The 21,598-nt window shown below is 44.6% G+C and overlaps 1 protein-coding gene across 18 annotated transcripts in view; it reads left to right on the top strand.

The window, feature by feature from the left end:
- Nucleotides 1-21,598, top strand: part of THRB (thyroid hormone receptor beta) — a 384,269-nt gene that overhangs the window by 255,005 nt on the left and 107,666 nt on the right. For 15 of the 18 annotated variants that reach the window (XM_060638542.3, XM_078432406.2, XM_060638544.3 and 12 more), the window contains one exon: nucleotides 19,846-19,909. The exons of 2 other annotated variants lie outside the window; for them this stretch is intronic. In XM_060638542.3, the coding sequence (XP_060494525.1) occupies nucleotides 19,888-19,909 (22 nt within the window). In that variant the 5' untranslated portion in view covers nucleotides 19,846-19,887. Of the gene's footprint in view, nucleotides 1-13,060; nucleotides 13,092-19,845; nucleotides 19,910-21,598 lie in introns of those variants that run through there. One more of the 18 variants, XM_060638547.3, reaches the window with a different exon arrangement.

Below are 21,598 nucleotides of genomic sequence, written 5' to 3'. Positions count from 1 at the left end.
TTCCCCTATTACCATGTTACTGTTAATTTCTTCAATTCTGTTAAACTTGCTTTATATATTTAGGCATTCTGATGTGGGGTGCATATATATTTGCAATGATTATATCCTCTTGAATTATTTAGGGGAGGACTTTCTTGGTTTTCAATCATTTGCAGTTTTTCTTTTTGTATAGGTCTGTTTTTCTTTTTTAGATTTCTTTTTTAAAAAATTGTTTTCCTTTTAGGGAGAGGGAGAGCATGAACAGAGGACAGGGGCAGAGAGAGAGAGAGAGAGAGAGAGAGAGAGAGAATATGAATCTTAAGCAGGCTCCACACCCAGCATGGAGCCTGACGTGCGGCTCAATCCCACAACGCTGGGATCATGACCTGAGCCAAAATCAAGAATAAGATGCTCAACCAACTGAGCCACCCTGGCGCCCCTCTTTTTTGCATTTCTAAGTTGATTGCAACTTAGAAACATTAATGGAACATTAATGGAAACATTAATGGACAATAATACAATAGACAATGGACAAAAAACAATAATGGAAACATTATTCTGTCTCTAGTATTTCTACTTATTTCGACTTTGGAGAAGATTCATCACCTAACAATGGTCACTTTTTTATAATTATAAAAACTTTATGCAGTTTTTAACTTCATGACTTTCAGTGCTATTATGTAAAGCCTAAAGATTCTTGATGGTTAGATTTTCTACCAAATAATTTGAAGGCAGATGGACACTGAAACATTGGACCAACAAGTGGTTAATACCATCCCCAGGTTATCAAAGCAAATCTCCAAACCAAAGACTTTTCAAGGGTAGGGAGTTGGTGACAGGTGTACTTGTGAGTAAGCCACAGACAAATGCATGTAATAAGACGCTTTATTAATTAGGAAACGTGGCATGAGGATATATGTGCTTGGTATTTTAATCCCTTCTTCCTGGAGTTTGATTCTTCTTGCTATGAATTTATGAGAAAGGGCAGCGATTGTGTCATGCGTATATATCCAGCAGCTAGTACAGCGCTCTGCCCTTGTCCTTGGTGAACACTTGGGAAGTAGTTGTGGATGGAAGCATGGATGGATGCATGCATGGATACAGAAGTACCAAAATACTAAATTACAGACCAGGATAATTAGTACCAGCATTTGTCCTGCCTGTCTGTCCAAACATGCCGCTCCTTATAGAAGAGACTGTTGTGTTCCATATTCCTTCAAAACTGCTCACTGACTCACCCCAGGAGCCAGCTCATAATATACAAGCATTCCTCCTGAATGTGTACAGATTTCTTATTTACTTTATGATCCTGACTGAGAAGGCAAAACAGACACACCGGAGTCGGGAGCCTGTGGCCCTGGCCATTGTCTAGTTTCTGGGTCAGAGGTAAACAGCCTCTGCCGGAGAGACCCAGTCCCAAAGCAGAAAAGACAAGTTGTCCTTGTGATGAAGCAAAGTCACATTCCCCTGAGAGTTGAGCTCCTCATGTTGTCATGTGAAAATACTAGAGACCAAGTGTTAGTTAAAAATAACAGTTCTTTTAAAATATGTAGCAGCATGGGGGAAGACCAGAAAGAACATGTCAAAATATCAGTGGTTAACGCTAGGACAGGTTTTCATTTTTTTTTTTCTTCTTTATACTTTGTGTTTGCAAACATTTCCACGTGAAGAGGTATTATTCTTATGCTTAAGAAAAAAAGTTTAAGACATTTAATCCTTTGAAGTCTTCCACTCTAACTACCCTTCAGCTGGGGAGGGGGGGGGGTGGTTATAATTTCTCACACATGCTCAGTTCTTGGCTGGAAATAATAATTTCTCACCCTCAGCGGGAGCAGGGTTGAGTTCAGTCAACGCTGCCGGTTCCAGAACTACATTGTTGTGGGGGCACTGCACATACTGCCGGCATGGGCATGCTGCAAGGATGCCGTCGACATGCAACTGTCAGGGTACAGGCAGGAAAACAAAACCACACTAGGTAATTCAAACAGAAGGATCTGGTACAAGGAACTGGTTATTGCACTGGCACGGGAGCACCACAAGAGCAAGAAAAGAACACTGAAGTAACCCAGCTGCGAAAAGCAGTTGTCCCCCTAGATACAGGGTTACTAGGATCCCACTCAGAGGAGCAGTCCTGTGGAGCTGGCACTCAGAGTGCTAAGAAAGGGCTCCAACCAGCTGTTTCGAGAACCTCTGTGGAATACAAAGACACTGCTTCTGGAAACGCTAAAAGACATAGGAGGGTCCAGCCAATGGCCACTGCTGGCACATGCTCCCGGGCATGGAGGGGCATGAAAAAGAAGGAAGTGCCTTCTCTCCTCTCACCTTCCACCCTCCCTCTAGTGCCTCCTATCGGCAGAATCAAATAGAACGTCCTCTGGCAAGGGACCATGAGAAAGAGTCAGACCATGAGAAAGAGTCCCAGCCTGGGAATCACAGAGCAGAGGATAGAAGGGTGAGTTCAGAGCTGAGGGGCAACTGGTAACCGACTGGCACTCAGCTTTTGGGTTGGAAAGTCTGCGGTTTTGCAAGGAGCACTCAGCCTGCTTTGTTCATTGAACTGTGCCAAACTTTCCCTTTGAACGACCGCTGATGTCCCATTTCCAGATATCTCTTTGCATTTCATGAAAAGCACCTTTCCTTTATTAAGGAGCTATTCATTGGCGACCCCTTTATAAACTTTTCTGGCAGCTGCAACATGGGACTGAGTGTGGTAGCATATGAGGGTTCAGGACTCAAGGGCAGTTCATTTATACACACTCTTACCCGGCTGGTGTACTTGCGAGGCTTATTCTCCTGAACTCAACCACAGAATAATAGGAACAATATCCTCAATCAAAAGGAGCAGCGATTATTAATAGAACTTCTAATTGTCTGAACAACCACGTAACCTTCACTGAACTCAGAAAACGTCTCACATCTACCAAGAAACGTCTGCCTGCCACTCTGGTAAAATGTATCTCACTGATGCTGTGCTGGGCATGTGAGAGAGATTCAGACTCATCACGAGGGAACTTTTCAAATCATTTGTGTCAACCCGTCCCAACCCTGTGTTCTATATATTACAATTTGAGCTACCTAATATTCGGAGCTAGAAATTTTATGTTTTTAAAAAATACCCCACGGGTGCAATGGTTACTTAGCTTTTGACTTCATAGGTAGCCCTAGTGACAATTTGTTGTCAGGACCTCCCATTTAGAAAAGATTTCAGCTCAAATTCTTCAAAAATGAACTTGGCTTAGGGGTCAGGGGGCATAACTTTGAGTCCTGACTTCCCCATAAGCCGGTATTTACCTTTAGACATTTAACATCGGAGCCTCAGCATCCTCGTTTGTAAAAGATATAAGAAAATGAGGGCTGTGAACACCAGATCACATAACCAATGGTAAAAAGGAGCTATGAATACATGTAAACGTTATTATTCTTGCAAAGGGCAGACAACTGTAACGGTTTATAGCATAAAGTCTGGATCTACAAGACCTGAGTCCAATTCCGGGCTCTCCCATTTAAAAACCTTTATGACTTTGGGCAAAGGAGTCACATCTCTTTAGATCCCCTGACTGTAGAATAGGAATGGGACCACCTATATCGTAAATTGTTGAGAACAATAAAGGAGGCGGTATATATAGGATATATATGGGACACTTCACAGAATGGCAAGCACGTAGTAAGCACTCAATAAATGTTACACACTTTCACTGTTACTGCCTTTATTATTACCCTTACTTTTTAGGGAAGCATACACACATGTGCAGGTTTATGGTGATTCACATATTAACATGTTAACGTGAATATATGTTTTCTCTACCCAATTTCATTGAACACAAATAGAAACTATATTTGTTGTCAACTTCACTATAAAGCCCAGGCTCACGTTTGGTCTAGCTGGCCTTTGCATCGAAGCTAAGAAGAGCTCCTGATAACTTTTTGGTACACATTCCTGCATTTCATGCGGGATCTCATTATTTATCTGGTGTTTTAGAAACTGGCTTTTTTTTTTTTTTTTGAAATCTTTGTTTTCAAATCACTTGAATTTATTTCTCCTGAAAAATTATGTAATTCATTTCCATCTATGGCAGATAAAATCAACAATACAAGTTGATGACCAAGGCCCATGGTCTTTCATTTTCATATGAGAAAATGGATAGGCAAGTGGGTCTTGTTTACAATAAATCATGATTTTTCATCATTCTAGAGATGGTACAATCACACCCGTTAGAACTATTATTTTTAGACCAAATTGTGTTTTTGAGGGACAGTAGATGCGGCGAAAAATATTGATTTAAATGTTCTGTCACAGACAAAGCATTAGTTGAAGTCCCAACAGAGAAGACCCAAATGGTACTCATTAGTCATTTCAACACTGCTTAAAAGAGTCTGTTTTGCAAATGCTGCTGTCTCCACAGAAGTAGGTTACCCTCTCATCAAATCTTTTACAGTATCAGGCTAGAGAATGGAAATCCCATGCTTTCCTATGTTATCAACTACTTTGTTTTGTTTTGATTTTTTGATTTTAATTTTTTATTTTGAGAGAGAGACAGAAAGCAAGTGGGAGAGGGGTAGAGAGAGAAGGAGACAGAATCCCAAGCTTGCTCCGCACTGTCAGCACAGAGCCCGATGTGGGGCTCGAACTCACAAACTAAGATCGAGACCTGAGCCGAAATCAAGTCGGATGCCTAACCGACTGAGCCACCCAGGCACCCCTATTATCAACTACTTCGTAAAATAATTGTTGTGCCCTGACACATACTATGTCTAATACCATGCCCTTTTTATAAACTATGACCCTACATGGAGTAAATCAAGTTCTCAACAGACAACAATGACACTTAATGAACTCTCTACTCTCTTACCGCCTGCTGCCCATCTCAGCTACCTCAGGAAGAGACCACAGCTTAACATGCCAGCTCCTCTCTCATGGTGCAACAAAATAACCAGGACCCTATGCAGTTAAGTCCCTAGTAGCGAGTACTCAGTTCTCTAGAGTCTATAATTAACAAGGCAGAACAAGAACAACTCACATTTATTGAGCATTTACTATGGGTAAGGCACTGTCCTAAGCACTTTTCTTGTATGAACTCATTTAACCTTCATAACATTTCTTCATGAGACATACTGGCTTTTTCCTATAGGACAAACGTACAAATGATACTAAAACAAGCTGATGTAGATATTCTGTCCAAGCACCCAGGTTGCATGGTCAGCATGATTTTAGCCCAATCACCCACCCTTTGTACAACCCACATTCTGGAGGACCCTCAGTTCACAGCTGGATATTGACCAGGAACACTGGCATGACCCCCATCACAAGGATGGTGTAATGATTTGCAGAGCATCTTTGTTTTGGAGAGTTGGGTTTTTTTGGTTAGTCTCTCTCCCACACGCTTCCATGGCCCTTTGCACTTCTGCTAGAGTACCAAATACAACATCCTCTAATTAATATTGGTATGTTCTGTCATCCCTACTGGGCAGTGCTAGAAGAGGGAACAAGAAGGGCTTAGTCATCCCTGTGCCCATCAGCTGGCACCCAGCTGAGTGATGTGCATATGGCGGGTGGAAAGCAATATGTCTCAGCAATCAAGAACACTGGCTCTGGGTTGCATCCCAACTCCTCTCACCACCCGGGAGATACAGGGTGAGTTTCTCTGTCCCTCTAGCCCTCTGTTTCATCAATGAGCAGAAAACACCTATGAGCGTCTCTTCCTTTGAACAGTTTGCCTATTGATGAGATATTGGCTGTGTGCTTAGGAATTTCCTGGAGACACAGTAGTCCCCAAGAATCTTCCTATGTCACAGTGTTGCTCCCATCTGAGGGACTGCCTAGTGAAACGGTTAAAGCCAGAACCCTGAGCAGAAGGAAGGTTTCCCCTTTCATAGGCTAACAAGGTGTGCTTTTGAGCTCCCTGGGGGAGGGAGAATGGTCTTCAATGAGCTGTTGGTACCCACGATTTAAATCGTAACGTGCTGTCATTGTTCCATACGTGTTACTAGATAACCAGGATGTCAGCGAGTTGAAGGAAGGTTCATAAGACTGCCAGCCAAGCAGGATCTCAGTTCACAGCTGAAGAAAAATAGAACTCTGTGATGTGTGGCACAACTGGCCATCAGTAGATGGTAAATGTCACCATGGCTAGAGTTTTTCTTGGCATTATAAGTTCAAGAGTGTCAAATCTATACAAAGCTGTGTTTCACACAAAGTGGCTGCTTGTTTTCCAAAACTACTGGTCCCCAAAAAAAGACCAGAATTTGGATAGGTGTGGAAGTTATTCAGGGAAAGGCACTTAACCCCAATAAACCACTCGAGTTAAACCTTGATCAAAAATGTCGTTATGTTTCTTTAATAATAGATCTCTCAGGCAGCAAATGAGGGCTAAAGAAGCCTCTCCCAGCTCCGATTCCAAACCCAGAGAAATTCCAACCCAGAGAAACCCCAGGTGACTGATAAGAAATAATAACGGCCTATTTAGATTTAGATTTGACACTGCATGATGCTTCAGTTAAGTGTACATTTTTGACAGTTTTATTGAGACATAATTCGCACAACAAACTTCACCACCCACTGAAAGTGTACAATTCGGTGGATTTTGGTATTTTTACAGAATTGTGCAGCGATCACCCTAATCTCATCTTAGGGCATCTCCATCACCCATCACTTGTTCCCATTAGCAATCATTCCCATCCCTGCAACACCTGCCACACACCCCCACTGCCCAGCTCTAGATAACTATTCATCCGCTTTCTATCTGTGTGATTTTTTTTTAACCTAGACATCGCCTGGCAGTCCCTTCCCTTGACTTATAATTAGAATCAAATGATAAGTGTTCCCTCAAAATCTGTCATTTTTGAGAAAATTCATTTTCTTCATGCATCACTGAGCCTTCCCTCCTTCATTCAGCCCCCGTCTCCGCCACCACCTACAGAGGAGAAAATCGTTCTTCATTACACACGTATCCAGGGCCTGCAGTGTGCCACACGCTGTCTGAGTACTTGGGGTAATCGGTGAACAAGACAAAGACCCCTGGCCTCAAGGAGCTGACCTCCTAGCACAGGGAGACAGAATAATAAGCACCCACAAGAAAAAAAGAAGCGAACTGTGCCGCGTGGTAAGACAGGCTACCTACTGTGGGAAAAGCAAGAGTGGAGCAGGACAAGGGGATTGGGAAGGCAGTGCACAGGGACGGGGAAGATTACAGCAGGGACTGGAGTGGCCAAGGTAGGCATCCTGAGAAGTTAAGGTTTGCAAGACTTCGTGGGAGTGAAGGAGGGACCTGAGCAGGTGTCCAGGGGATCGGCATTTCGGGCAGAGGAACAATCCCAGTGCAAAGGCTTTCTGGTGGGGGCATGGATAACAGGTTCCAGGAACAACAAGGAGGTTGATGAAGCCGAGATAGGGAGGGAAGTAGGAGACCACGACAGAGAGGCAAATGGGGTAGATTATGGGCACTACAGTGGGGTTCTGAGCACAGAGCTCGCCCGCTGACATATTCTCAAGGGACCACTCTGACTGCCATGTTGAGAGGCAATCCAAAGAAAGCAAGAGCGGAACAGGGAGGCCTCCCAGACACTATTTCAGAGGCCACTTTAGAGCAGTGGTTCTCAACCTTGGCTGCACATCTGAACCACGCCCGGGCAGCTTTACAAAGCTGAGGCCTGAGTCACAACACTAATTGGTTTAGGATTCAGCCTGGGCACCAGGACTTTGCAAAGCCACCCAGGTGATTCGATACACGGCTCAGGTTGACCATTAGGGTTTTAGGAGTGCTAAGCAGTCTCACGGGTTCAACTTCGCAGCCGGGAAACAAAAACCCTCAACTGGCCCTGGCCACTACTGGCAAAGCTGTGCTGAGAGGGGACCAGAGAGCTCACTGCGACAGGAGGGCCAGAACTGGAACAGCAAGACAGCGTGCAGACCAGGATGAGGCTGCAGGAAGCCCACCTGGACCCATCAGTCCCATTCTTCGACTGGATCCAAACACGAGCGTGAATGTGAGACCTGGGCTTTCTCCCTGCACTTGACAGAGGGCTTACTGTCACCTATCAGGGCAGAATAGAAGGATAGTGCTCGAACCTCAGGAAGTGAGTATGTGATTCACTCCACAAGCATATTTTGAGAATTACCATTACAGTGTTCCAGGCATTGTGCAAGGGGCAGCTGATAAAAAGATAAGGTCTAACCATCCTTGCCCAAGCCAAATTGCTCAAAGTGAATGGCATATAATCTTTCAAAATGTGTTATTTGTGGGAAGCCTTTAAATAAGCAGAGGGAGGACTCCTCCTCGGTTGCATATCTGAGCTGTTGGCATTTCTAATTCAGAGGGATGAATAGAACATTATTGTGTTGCATCGGCACAAGTACAGCAGGAAAAAAAGATGCCTGGAGCCGTGAGCTGAGCATGAATCAGCAATCCCATTCTATTGTTCAGAAAATAATCACAATGCTGGGAGTATGGAATTTAACAATCATGCAGACATGCCCTTCCCCCCCCCCCCCCTCCCCAGCAGGAAACTGACTGGCTAAAACATGGCATCTTGTTTTTGGCTTCCTGAGCTGAAAGGAATGTAAAAATCTTGGGAGAGAATTTAGGGAAAGTTGATTTATAAATATGGAAAATACAGCCCATAAGAAACACGAGATGATTTAGATGCAGCGTTGGCTTCCTCTCGGGGGTGGCACGCCAAGGGAGTGTTTATTCACTCTTATGATCAGGAAGTGAGCTGCCCTAGCTTCAGTAGCTAACAAATGCTTCTGGAGGGTGTGCTATGTGCCGATCCCTGGGTCAGCTGGTAGGGAGAGGAAGGAGAGTGGGCTCTCCCTCTTAACTTCTAATCTGGGGTCGTGGGGAGGGAGGTACAGAGATTCTGTAAAGCAGGGAGTGATTCTTAAACCCCTGCATGCACCAGATTCATCACCTGCAGGACCTGTTAAAACAAGACTGCTGGCCCCACCCTCAGAGTTTCAGATTCAGGAAGTCTGGGGTAAAGCCTGAGCATCTACAGTCTCATGAGTTCCCAGGTGATGCTGAGGCTGCCGATCTGGGAGCCACACTTTGAGAACCTAAGGAAACAAGCACATGGGCCGAGAGAAGAGGGGGAGTGTGGGTTGAGTGCAGAAGCCCCACCCGTAAGGTGCAGTCAATTTGTTCCCACTCGTTGAATGTGTCCTCTAGTACGTAGCTGATGGGTTTTGATTAGCGGGGTGCTTTGGATAAACCACACCGGCCGTGATGTTGCCACCACTGGGAAGGGAGGTAAGAGGCACGGGTAGAGAGTTCCCTGCGGGCCTGTGAAGTCAAACAGGACATACTGCAGCAGGGGTGCGTCTGTGACTCCTAATCAACGAGCATGCATGTGAGTTCACAGCAGCAGGCAAATGGCTACAGGAGTAAGAGGGTGACAGTAGGGTGGGCTCCCACCACGGCTGTGCTCATACTCAAGCCCCTCTTTCCTGAGCAGAAATTCTCAGCAGAATCAACCGGGAAGCCTCGTCTAGGTACACACGCCTGGGCCCAGCCACGGAGACGGCGAGCAAGGCTTCTCAGCCGACTCTGCGGTGAATCCCCTTCTTGAGATTAAGAACCACTTCCCCTGCAGCCTCCAAGCCTGTGCATACTTCCTGTCCTTAACGTAAGCAAGAGGACAAAGCCAACCTCTTTGGAAAGCTCCTTCATATACCAGGTCTTGTCGCCACTTTATTACTACAAGCCTTGAGTGTCTCTGATTCAAGGGCGCCCACTTACGACACAAGTAGCCTCCACAGACAGTAACTCTCTACCCTCAGAGCTGGGTGCCTTGGTAAGCACCTGTCACTGGTAGTGCTCTAGACAAGGCTGACTGCGCGGTCAGGAATGGAGAAGTGGGGTTGCCTGCCCACTGTCCGTGCAGCCTCCCAAGGTAGCACCTCGATTTCTCTCACATGTTCCCAAACGGTGTAGGCTGGGGGCACCCAACGTGCGATCCCTGGATAGTATAGTCAGATCACCTGGGAACTTGTTAGAAATGCAGACCCTCAGACCCACACCCAAGACTGGCTAAGTCAGAAATTTTGGGGGTGGAGCCCAGCGATCCATTTTGAGAAGCCCTCCAGGTGCTCCCCAAAGTCTGAGAACCACTAGTTTCGTTCGTATGTAGCTTCACCGACACGTGTAACTCAGAAACAGAACAGGATGGAAAAGCAGGCAGCCTGCCATCTATAGATCTATTGAGATACGCAGACAACTGTTCCAACATGTTTAACATTTCATGCCCATCTGTCAGATTTTCACCTAAGGACTTAGGACCTGGCCAGCTTCTCAGCTACCTTTGGCATCCCTCTAATTCCCAGTGAAAATGTGACTTATTTCATTGCCCTTCTTAAATGATACAAGGGCTGTGTTCTTTCACTTTTTAGAGTGACCTCCCCTCATCATAACCTCCCCTATGACAGGGGCTCAGGAAACACTAGTGTTGGTCAGATCTTATTTATTCCCAGCTCTGGCTTAAATCCTGCAAAGGCTTCACCCTAGGTCTCATTCTCTTCTTCTCTACTCCACGATAGTAAGCCAGACTGACCTGCTTAGCAGCATTAAAATGAAAGGTCAAATTACGTGGCCATGGTCTCATAAAGAGTGAGCGGTAAAAAGGGATGGTATAAACCACAGCCTTGAACTTTTCACTGATTCCTGAAACTGTTACCACCAGGGTTCCCAAACTGTACCAAAGCATCCTGGGAGTGCTAGGACAGACCTATGGTCCTACACAACAGGATATCTTGAATTTTCAAGGGAAACACAGCCACAACCGTGCAAATAGTACTAATTAGGGTGGACCTAATTACTTATAAATACAATAAAACTTTCTATGTTTTGACCTGGGGTCATGATGAAAACAATTACCAAAACACTGAAGGTGCCACGAACTGAGAAAGTTGGAATCTATGGCCTAGAGTCACTGACTCCAGGAGGAGGTGTATTCAGACTCTACCCTTTCTGGTCAGAATCATACATTTGAGCCAGCACATTTAAGGAGATGTACCTTCTACATGTAACTTAAATATCAGGGAATAAAAAACGTAAGAAAAGTATAACTACTTGGAATCTCTCCGGGGCTTTTCTTTCTTACCTTCCTACCTAGATCTGCCCATTTTAATTCAATCCTTAACTAGGGTTTCTGTAGTTTTTTTGAAATACAAACCTAAATGAATTTCTCATTCAGTGCCTCAGCCCTTCCTTTATGACTTGAGCATCATGGATTGGTTCTTACAGATTTGAACTAATAATCGCTCTTGTGCATTCCTGAAAATCCCCTTTAAAACAGATTGTTAAAGACAAAATCCAGCCGTGTGTGTCCTATACTATGTGCATGACACCTCACAAGAAACCATTGACTTTACCAATAAAGTTACCCAAAAAGACCTTCATGGAGTCGTATCAAACAAGAAGAACCCAACGAAGGGGAGAATGAAGATAATATAAGTTTATGAAGTATATTTCTGTAGGAACTTTGTAATGTAGTTCCCCTCCCCCTCCATTTGGCAATTTAAGAAGTAGTCAACAGGGGCCCCTGGGTGACTCAGTCGCTTAAGCGTTGGACTTCAGCTCAAGTCATGATCTCACAGGTATCAAGCCCCACGTCGGGCTCCGTGCAGACAGCTTGGAGCCTGGAGCCTGGAGCCTGCTTCAGATTCTGCGTGTCCCTCTCTCTCTCTGCCCACCCCCCCCCCCCAACCCACACACACTCACTCTTTCTCAAAAACAAACATTAAAAATGTTTTTTAAAAAGTAATAAACAGTTTATAATGGTATTTGTTAGGAGAATTTTGTTCTCATCTTCAAAGAATTCTACAGGCAAATCCATCTTCATAATACCCCCTTAGGGAAGATGGTTCTTCTTTCTTATTTGAGAGAGAGAGAGAGACGGGGGGGGGGGGGGGGGGAGGGAGAGAATCTTAGGCAGGTTCCATGCTCAGCGCTGAGCCCAATACAGGGCTCGATCCCACGCCCTGGAATCACGACCTGAGCTGAAATAAAGAGTCGGACAGATGCTCAATCGACTGAGCCACCCAGGCAGCCCTAGAAGATGGTTCTTTTTCCCTGGGTGTTAAACACATGCAGAGAGCTCACTGCAGACTCCAGAGACAGAGCGTGAGCTCTGTCTGTGTAATGCCATCCCCCTGGGGTGTAGATGCTCCCTGTGTCAAAAGCTATCCAACATGGGGGGGGGGGCGGGGGGAGGGGAGAGGAAGTGGGTTCTTGTTTGATGTTGTTGTCTTATTCATCATCACTTTTAAGAAATCAATAATATCGTTTGCTTCAGTCCTAATGTTTTATTTTCACATTCTCGTTTGTTGTTTTTCATGCATGTGTCTCAGTGAGTCACCTAACCACAATTACATATTCGAGCATCTGGCGGTTCTGCATGGTACCCTCATTCCCCTGGAGCTATTTAATCCCCCTGCTGTGAGGAGTTTGTTTCCAGCCCCCTCAACACACACACAGGCGTGCACACGTACTTTATTTTCCTTGGCACAGGGAAGCGACCCCACTCTCCACCAGGTGTCAGTAGAGGCAGTTTTAACGGCTTGCTTTGGCCAACAGTGTCTCTGTTGAAGTTGTTTCTCCTGCTGTGTCAGACGTTTCCTCAAACCACCCGTCTGCCTCCTCCTAAGAGACTAGCTTCCATTCTTAGAAGCGTTCGGAGAGGATGGTCTGCCTGCAGAGAAAGGTAGCTTAGAGGAAAGTGCTCTGTAACCATAGCAGGCAGTCAGGTTGATTCTCATAAAACTTTTACTGGCGGGTTTCTTCTTGGTGACTTTTCTATCACTACATTATGTGGTTACAAATTGTTCCAAGTTCCATTCAGGGGGACAATAAAGTAAATACAGCAGATGGTTTGAGATTCACAGGGGGCTTTTCTGTTTGTTTTAAAGCCCAGTCTGACCCCAAGAACCCCACTCCTATCACTGCCAACCCAGACCTCAAAGCAGAAACAGGATTTTACTCAGGCTGTGGCCCCAGAACCTAGCCACAAGGAGGGAAGAATATTACCATGCGTCACATTCCATTGTGAGGTGGATGACCTTGTCCCCACACTGAGAACATTGACTCTTGACTTTGAACATCCCCTGTGTCATTCTGTGGGTAAGTGGCAGGGCCCACATGCTTTCCATGCATGGGGACTTTGAGAGAGAAGGAGAAAGAGTAGAAGAGGAAGAGAGGGGGGCAAGGATTTGGCAAGGACACAGGTTAAAATGAAGAGCAGAAATGAGCCTCACGACGATTACTGGATTTGAATGAAAAGGGGTCGGTGGGGTGGAAACAAAGGCTAATTATTTTACCAAGAACAACAAATCAGCCACAGCAAATCAAGCTCAGTCACAGATCCTGGTTGTATTGTCTCACTCCCCGAAGGCAAAACAGGGCTACTGCTGAAAGTCTCAAGCAGAAGTTAGAGCTTTAGCCATTCAAGGTCCTCATCATAACCCTGAAGGGTAGGAATTGTGACAGCATTTTACAAATGAGACTCAGAGAGGTGAGGCGCCTATCTGAGATGGCCTACTGAGTTGAGACTCTGAACCATCTAGAATGATGCCAGGTCCTGGAGTCCTTCCTCTATACCTGGTCTTGAAGTTGTTCTTAAAAATGTTTCCCAAATGTCAGAGTCCAAGTTTTGATGGAAATGGGCCCTTGCCCATGAGGGGAAGGAGACAGAAGGGGAAACTCCAGGAGAGAGAGGATGTTCGAAGTGGGGGGTACAAGGCACCTGATGGAGATCCACAACCTCACTGCCCTCCTTGCACGAGGTGCGGCCCACTTTCAAGGGCAGCCATTTGCCCTCACCCGGATGTGTTTCCAGATGCCAGAGACAGAGTAGTGGTAAGGCCAAAGTGCAGACAGAACCCCTAGCTCCATCCCATAAACTCCAGCAGTGCACGATGCCCCACAATACCAACTAAACTTAGTCAAAACAGCTTCTTGCTATGTAAACACAACTTTAAGGCACATCCCCAAGCATTGCCCTCCGCTCTTATTGCCATGACCTCTAAAACCCTTTTATTTAGGAAGAGTAGATTATCTATGTCGGTTTGATGCCAGGTGAGAGGGTGGGTCTGTCCTCCTTTGAGAGCCTTCTTGATGTTAATGGCCTCAACTTAAGAGCCTATGGCAACCTAACACTTGGACATCTGATCTTTTAAACTGAATCAAGAGATTTGCTTATGAAGGTTAGCCCCAACCCACCCCAGCCCACCCCCCAGTGCACTCATGGCTTCCTCCGGCTGCCCATGAAGTACCTATTCAAGTGTTAGCACATAAGCCCTGTGTATCTTACAGTTCTGATGCATCAGGATGCAGGATACTCTGGTACCCTTGATGTAAAGACATGAGGGGGATATGGCATTTCATGTTAATTTATGTACAGGCTATATAAGCAATGACTCACTGGGTCCATATGGGAAGATTTTTCAAGGGGCGATTTTTACAGTTGTCCCTTCAATGTTGTAGTTTCTAGTAGGGGAAAGGAAACACAAGAGGACAAAGAGGTGTGCGATCTGGGGAAATGCACTGGAGTTTTACAAGGTCGAAGTAGGGGTGTTCTCTCTGACCCTACTCTAGCTTGAACACTAAGACAGGAAAATAGCAATGATCCCGCACAAAGAGGTGCCACCAAAGGGGTTAGCCTCCTGAGGATTCGTCCTCCACACTGCAGCAGAGTTATCTCTCTCAAATTGGGTGGGTCCTCTTCTTAAAGACCTTCCCTAGCTTCCTATTTCCCGTAGGATAAAAGTCTGAAGTCCACAGCAAACCTTTCAAGACCCTTCACCATGTGGCCCCAAACTACATTTGCAGCTTCATTCTTGGCCATGTTCTTTCTTCTCCCATCCCAAATCACGTACCCTGTCACAAGATGCTATATATACCTTTTGTTCTTTTGTTGTTCATGAGCCATACTGTTTTTATTCTCCAACTGGAAAATATCCTCATTTTTCAAAGTCAAGCTCAAATATCACCGTGGGTCCTCCTCATACAGATAAAATTAATCACACTCTCCTCAGTGCCTCAAAAGAGATCTCTTATCCCTCCAGTCAATTCTTCTGCCCAGAAGGTACAAGTTGTTCATCACCTAAGCCCCCTAGGGGCAGACAACATGCATAATTCATCTCAAATGATCCAGAGTTGCAATGGTGGCTGATGGCTTAACCAGAGTGGCCCCAGACCTTGCATTGGAGGATTCTTCTTTAGCCTCCAGCCTTGCTTCTCCAAAACTTACCTTCCTTCTACCCACAGAGGGATCTACTGCTTGTAGGTCCTGTTCTTTTTTGCCACTGACCAAAAATAGCTTGCACATCCCTTTTTCATTTTTTTCAATAGATTGTATCTATATCAATTTGTGTTTTTTTCCATCAGCTTTTGCATTTTGACAGTGATCAGAACCTGCAGCCAAAGCTTAATATGGCACCCACAGATTTAGTGTGTGTGTGTGCGCGGGGGTGGGAGGGTGTCTGTGAATCCCCTTCTACCCATCTTTCAAGGGGAGAGGCCTGTAACTTCCATTATATTCTTTGAGGAGACTGGACCGCCCCCCCGCCCCAAAACAGTTGAGATCCACTGAGGTAAAGGCATAAAGCGTTAGAGAAGAATTTTAAGGGGAAGCATGGAGCAGGGCTTTAACATGTCCCCAGAACCATATCACACACCTGGCACCTGCTTTCTTGCAGGATAAAGACGCTGGTCTTCTCAGGAGAGGCTTAATCTATCCTGAGAACAAAATGCAGCCCAAGGTCTGGAGAAGGTGCACTGCTTGGAAATGTGCATCTTCTTCCACCTAAGGTCACCCACAGCATCTCTCCAGCCATCCTGTCCACTGACACGCTTAACTCCACATGACAGCTCCTCAGATGTTCGAAGACCTTTATCTAACCTTCATGTGACTGCTCCCTTTTCTAGGTTCCCTTCAACAGTTCCTTAAGACGTGGTTTCCATCAACCTGGACATTCTACATGAGTCTTTCTCTTAAAATGTAGCAGTCCAAACATGGCCTGGCTTGTCCTATAGGCTATGCTTTCATCCACACACCCAAGATGGTCTTTGAGTTCGCGGTGGGTTGCATAGAGCCCAATATCTCCCAGAGTCCCTAGACCTACTTCCTACATGTTTGTCAAAATTCCTTTTACTTCCCAGTTTCTGAGAACTCAATAAATTTCTCCATCATTTCTATTTTTTTTTAAATATAAATGTATTTTTCAGTGCTTTGGAGGTGAATGCCCACTTTTCCATTCTTCCATGGGGAATAGGTTTTCCCTAAGGGACATGGCATTGGACTGAGAATAAGTGGGCAGAAAAAGGCACGGCCCTGAGTGATTTTCCACACTGCCTCTTGGCACACCACACATCTGACTTATATATTTAGCTGCTCCTGGCCAGTGGGCTCCACCTTCCCAGCCAGCTTGTTAAATGGATTGTAAAGCCCTTGAAAGCCAAGAGCCTTCTAGTCTTAACCTATTTGTATCCCTAATGTTTGCTCATATCACATTCATCACAGTGTCTTATTATTTCTGCTTCCTTAATGTCACTTGAGTCCCTCATCCTCTGCTGCCACCCCCCCTAGTTCTGGCCACCTTCATCTCTCCCCTCCATCTGCCATAGCCCTCTGAGTGGTCTGCTTTGACTCAGTAGCTGTGAAGCTTTAAAAACTCAAGTTGGCTAGGGGTGCCTGGGTGGCTCAGTCAGTTAAGCAGCTGACTCTTGGTTTTGGCTCAAGTCATGATCTCACGGTTCATGGGTTTGAGCTCCACATCAGGCTCTGTGCCATCAGCACAATCTAAGGAAATCTAAGGTATAGGTCCCATGCGGGTGTGCTTTCTCTCTCTCAAAAATAAATATTTAAGAAAAACCCAAGCTGGATAGTAACACTCCCCCACTTAAACCTGCGTAATTTAAAAGAGTTACCCAAAGTAGTCCCTGTGTCTCAAGCACAAGCATGAAAACAAAGCATTAAATCATGACCTAAGGTGAGACCTCTTAAAAACAAGACCCTTTAGGTCCAGAGTCCCCTCCATTAAGCCTTCCAGATAGCCCCAGGTAGAAGTGACCTCTGCTTCCTTTGTGTCCCAGTCAGCTCTGAAGAGACACTTAAGGGGAAACCCGCATCCACTTTTGCATTATTCTCTCCCTGTTGGATAAGAAACCCCTTATGGAGAGGCCAAGGTGTTGTCTTTGGGCAAAGCCTGGGGGACTGCCTGAGCAGAGTAGGCCCTCAATCAAGGCTTCTGGACTGACCAACCGAACAAATGAATGATTCACGTAAAAGGAATGTTCTTCATTCAAGTAGCACTCGCCTAGGTGTGTCTAAACTGAATGTCATTCTCCCCTCTGTTGGTGTGAAAGGACCTTCAACTTTGAGACCCTCAGGACACAAACCCTCACAGTCTAACTGAAGACTCTTCCCTCCCCTGTGAGTGGTGGGACTTGTTTAATGAATGATACAGACTGTGACTCAGCCCCTCCTGGACAGAGAGCAGCTTGCCAGTCCTTCATTAGCTACGCCTTCTCCCACACAGCACCACCTGACCTTCCTCCTCACTCACCTGCTCATAACACTCCTCACCAAGTTTGTTTTCCTTCCTGACAACAACAAAAAAACAAAACAAACAAAAAAACCCGCAGCTTTCTTTATTCTTTTTTTTTTTTTTTTTTTTTTAATTTTTTTTTTTCAACGTTTTTATTTATTTTTGGGACAGAGAGAGACAGAGCATGAACGGGGGAGGGGCAGAGAGAGAGGGAGACACAGAATCGGAAACAGGCTCCAGGCTCCGAGCCATCAGCCCATAGCCTGACGCGGGGCTCGAACTCACGGACCGCGAGATCGTGACCTGGCTGAAGTCGGACGCTTAACCGACTGCGCCACCCAGGCGCCCCTCTTTATTCTTAAGTTCTTTGGACTTCGTTTTTTCCTTTGACCCCATGACCAGCTGGTGAGCCCCAGGCTCTCGGAGACCTTCTGTGTGTCCACTCAAGTACAGGGCACTCCACTGACCCCACGCTATAGCATAGGACTGCCAGGAAAGGAGGCCCCGGACACCCTCTACTCTAGAGGGTTCTTAGACTTTCCTGCAATTACATTGTAAGACTCTAGAGGTCACTGAAGGAAAATAGCACTAATCACCATATGCCGAAGTACTATAGTAACTCTAGCATACTATTCACGCTATAGTAATGGCAATCGTATAGTAATGGTAATACTAAAAGAAAACAGTACTAAGTATGAAAATGAGTACTAACTTTTGTGCTGACAATATTTACAAAGCCTTAATAAGATTTTTTTCTGGTTCATAGATACTTTCTACTTCACACACAATACACCTTTCTGTAGTTCGTATGCCTATTCAATTAGAATTTTGAAAACAAAGATTTTTTTTAATTTAAATTTTATTTAGTTAACATACAGTGCAATATTGGTTTCAGGAGAATTCAGTGTTCATCACAAGTGCCCTCCTTAGTACCCATCACCCATCTAGCCCATCCCCACACCCACTTCCCCTCCATCAACCCTCAGTTTGTTTTCTATCATTAAGAGTCTCTTGTGGTTTATTTCTGTTTTCCCCTCCCATGTGTTTATCTGTTTTGTTTCTTAAATTCCACATAGGAGGTGAAATCATGGTATTTGTCTTTCTCTGATTGATTTATTTTGCTTAGCATAATTCATTCTACCTCCATCCACATCGGTGCAAATGGCAAGACTTCATTCTTTTTGGGTGCTGAGTTTGATACATTCTATATAGATTTTGGATACCCTTTATCAGATATGTCACTTGCAAATATCTTCTCCCATTCCATGAGTTGCCTTTTAGTTTTGTTGATTGTTTCCTCCGCTGTGCAGAAGCTTTTGATCTTGATGAAATCCTAACAGTTCATGTTTGCTTTTGTTTCTCTTGCGTTCTGCAATGCATCTAGTAAGAAGTTGCTATGGCTGAAGTCAAACAAGTTGCTGCCTGTATTCTCCTCTAGGATTTTGATGGTTTCTGGTCTCACATTTAGGTCTCTCAACCATTCTCAATCTATTCTTATGTATGGTATCAGAAAGCAGTCTAGTTTCATTCTTATACATATTGCCGTCCAATTTTCCCAACACCAACACTTGTTAAAGTGACTGTCTTTTTCCATTGGATATTCTTTCCTGCTTTGCAAAGATTAGTTGACCATATAGTTGTGAAAATAAAGATATTTTTAAGTGATGGTATAGCAAGAACATGACTGAGATTTTATAGTTTCATCTTTGAGATCATACAAAGGACACAAAACTATTTTCACACATTTGTATTAATGTTATATTTTAATGTCAGTGTTATCAGTCCAGACTCTTGGTTGCAAGTGACAGAAACCGGACTTGAACCAGCTTATGTAAACACAGGGACAGTTTTGCTCAGGAAGGACTGAGGAACCAAACCCTTGAAGGGGCAGGAGGGACACAGCTTGGTCTCAGGGAGAACTGGAAGCAGGGATTGGAGGCCACTGCACAAATGTGAGATTAATGCTTCTCACTTTGAGAAGCAAAGATCTGGACTAAAGATGCTAGTACATCTTCGCCACTCTTGGGAAAAGCAGCAAGTCAGTGTGCTGGTAGTGTTCTTGAAACTTGAGATGGAAAAAGAGACGTGATCTTGAATAAAATATGTTCAATACATATTTATGGAAGGAACCCTGAGATTAAGAATGAAACATCTTGTAAATTGACACATGTCACAGAGTCCACGGCTGCTTCAAGTTCCCTAGGTGTGAGTTGAGAGAAACAAATTGCCTCAAGCTAATTAATGCACATGATATTGTTTGAAACAAAAACCTTACGGAAGATACAGGTTATAACCTGGGGTATTCTTTCTTGTCTTTTTCTTTGTAGGAGGTGTCAGTGAAAAAAAAGGTCCAGAATGATTACTAACCTATGACTCCCAACAGTATGACAGGTATCTCTTTTTTAAAATTCTCTTTGCATGTCTCCATTTTTGTTCCACCTGAAGAGAAATACAGGGTTTCTAGAAGACCAACGTAAGTCTTCACAACATTATTTTCCAAACCATCAACTAAGACTAAATGCAGATATATCCTAGGAATACATCCCTACCAGTGAGTTTTGTTCGTCTTCAGAAACTATGAGATGCAGAAACCTATCGTGAAGAAATGATAATTCACAGTGAAAGGCTTGGTTTTAGCCGTCCTAAGATAACCCTTGCACATGAGACACATTGACCCTTTATATTCATTCAGGTCAATATAAGAAATGGCTCTACATACTTCTCCAAAATGGGCTGTTTATTCCAGTTAGCAGTACAGTTGGGATGGAATATGATTAGATCACATCAGGTGAATGAGGTAGAAAGTCTTAGCAAGGGACAAAGGAGACAGAATGACCCCCAAGGAACATAAGGTTGCAACAGTGTGAATTATTTGTGCAACACACAGAGCAGGGGTTGCAAACTCAAAGGCCCCAGGGGCCAGGCAGAGGACACCAATGTGGGAACAGGTCGGGTGTAAGAGAAAACAACAAACAAAACTGGAGTACTCAGGTTCTCTGAAGAGAAGCCATTCTTCCACTCTAGGTGATCACTGACATACAGTAGGGAAGAAGCCCAGAATGCCCAAAGACTTCACCTTTTCAAAAGAAGTTGGAAATCCAGATTTTAAATGAAGTATTGCCACTCATAAATATTAACAATTAACTTAATAGAGTACCAAAGACTCCCGGGCCAGTCAAAATATGTCTGCTGACTGGAATCAACCCCATGGGCTACCAGTTTATAATCTCTGCTGTCTACCTTCCAGCCTAGCACCAAGCCCACACGTGTTCTTGTGGTTACCACGACAGCAGGGCAGATACTCCTAGACCTCTGGGAGTCATGGGTACAGCTTGACCTTTGATAGTCCATTCATGTCACCTCACCTAGTGACAAACTAAACACACAGGACAAGTACTCCAAGAAGCCATTCCCCAGTAGACCTGAGAAACTGAAGCGACTTAAAGTTGCCAGTCAGCCTTCTGTAAGTTTGGGGACCTCCTAATGACCATAACATTGCCTCCCTCAGCATCACTGCCCTCCCTTTATACCCACCTACCCTGGAGCTCCTGGGGCAGCAAAAAGATGGAGTGCCTGAACAGACCAGAACGATTCACACCAGTAAGAAGTGAGGGCCTCAGAACCACATCTCACCTTTTCCTTTTTTTTTTTTTTGCTCACTAACAGTCATCAGAACATATCCACTCCATTTTTATTCCACTTCCAACCAGGCAAAATTCTTTCCCACTTAAATTGCACCTGTTCTGTGTCATAAACTCGGTCATTCAGTGGAAAAATGGCACACATCAACCTTAGCGATCTCCTTTGTGTTTATCTATGTGTGGGAATTTCAACTGGAAGGAATGAAGTATAAATCTTTGCAGGCACAGGCACGTGTGAACACGTAGATATCAAGCGACAGGTAGCCACACTGCAAAGCCTAGGGAAAGTGTCCCCCTCTGATACAGGATAGTGCAAGATCAAGTGTGACACGAGTGGCTCTATACTCCATGATAACTTGCCCACTAGAAAAATACTCCAAAGATAGTCTCATGTAACCTTTTGAGACATGAAAATGGCAAAACTTGGTAGAAAAGTGGG

The sequence above is a fragment of the Panthera onca genome, chromosome C2, assembly GCF_046562875.1.
Source record: "Panthera onca isolate mPanOnc1 chromosome C2, mPanOnc1 haplotype 2, whole genome shotgun sequence".
NCBI lineage: Eukaryota > Metazoa > Chordata > Mammalia > Carnivora > Felidae > Panthera > Panthera onca.
This window is presented reverse-complemented; position numbering and strand designations above follow the sequence as displayed.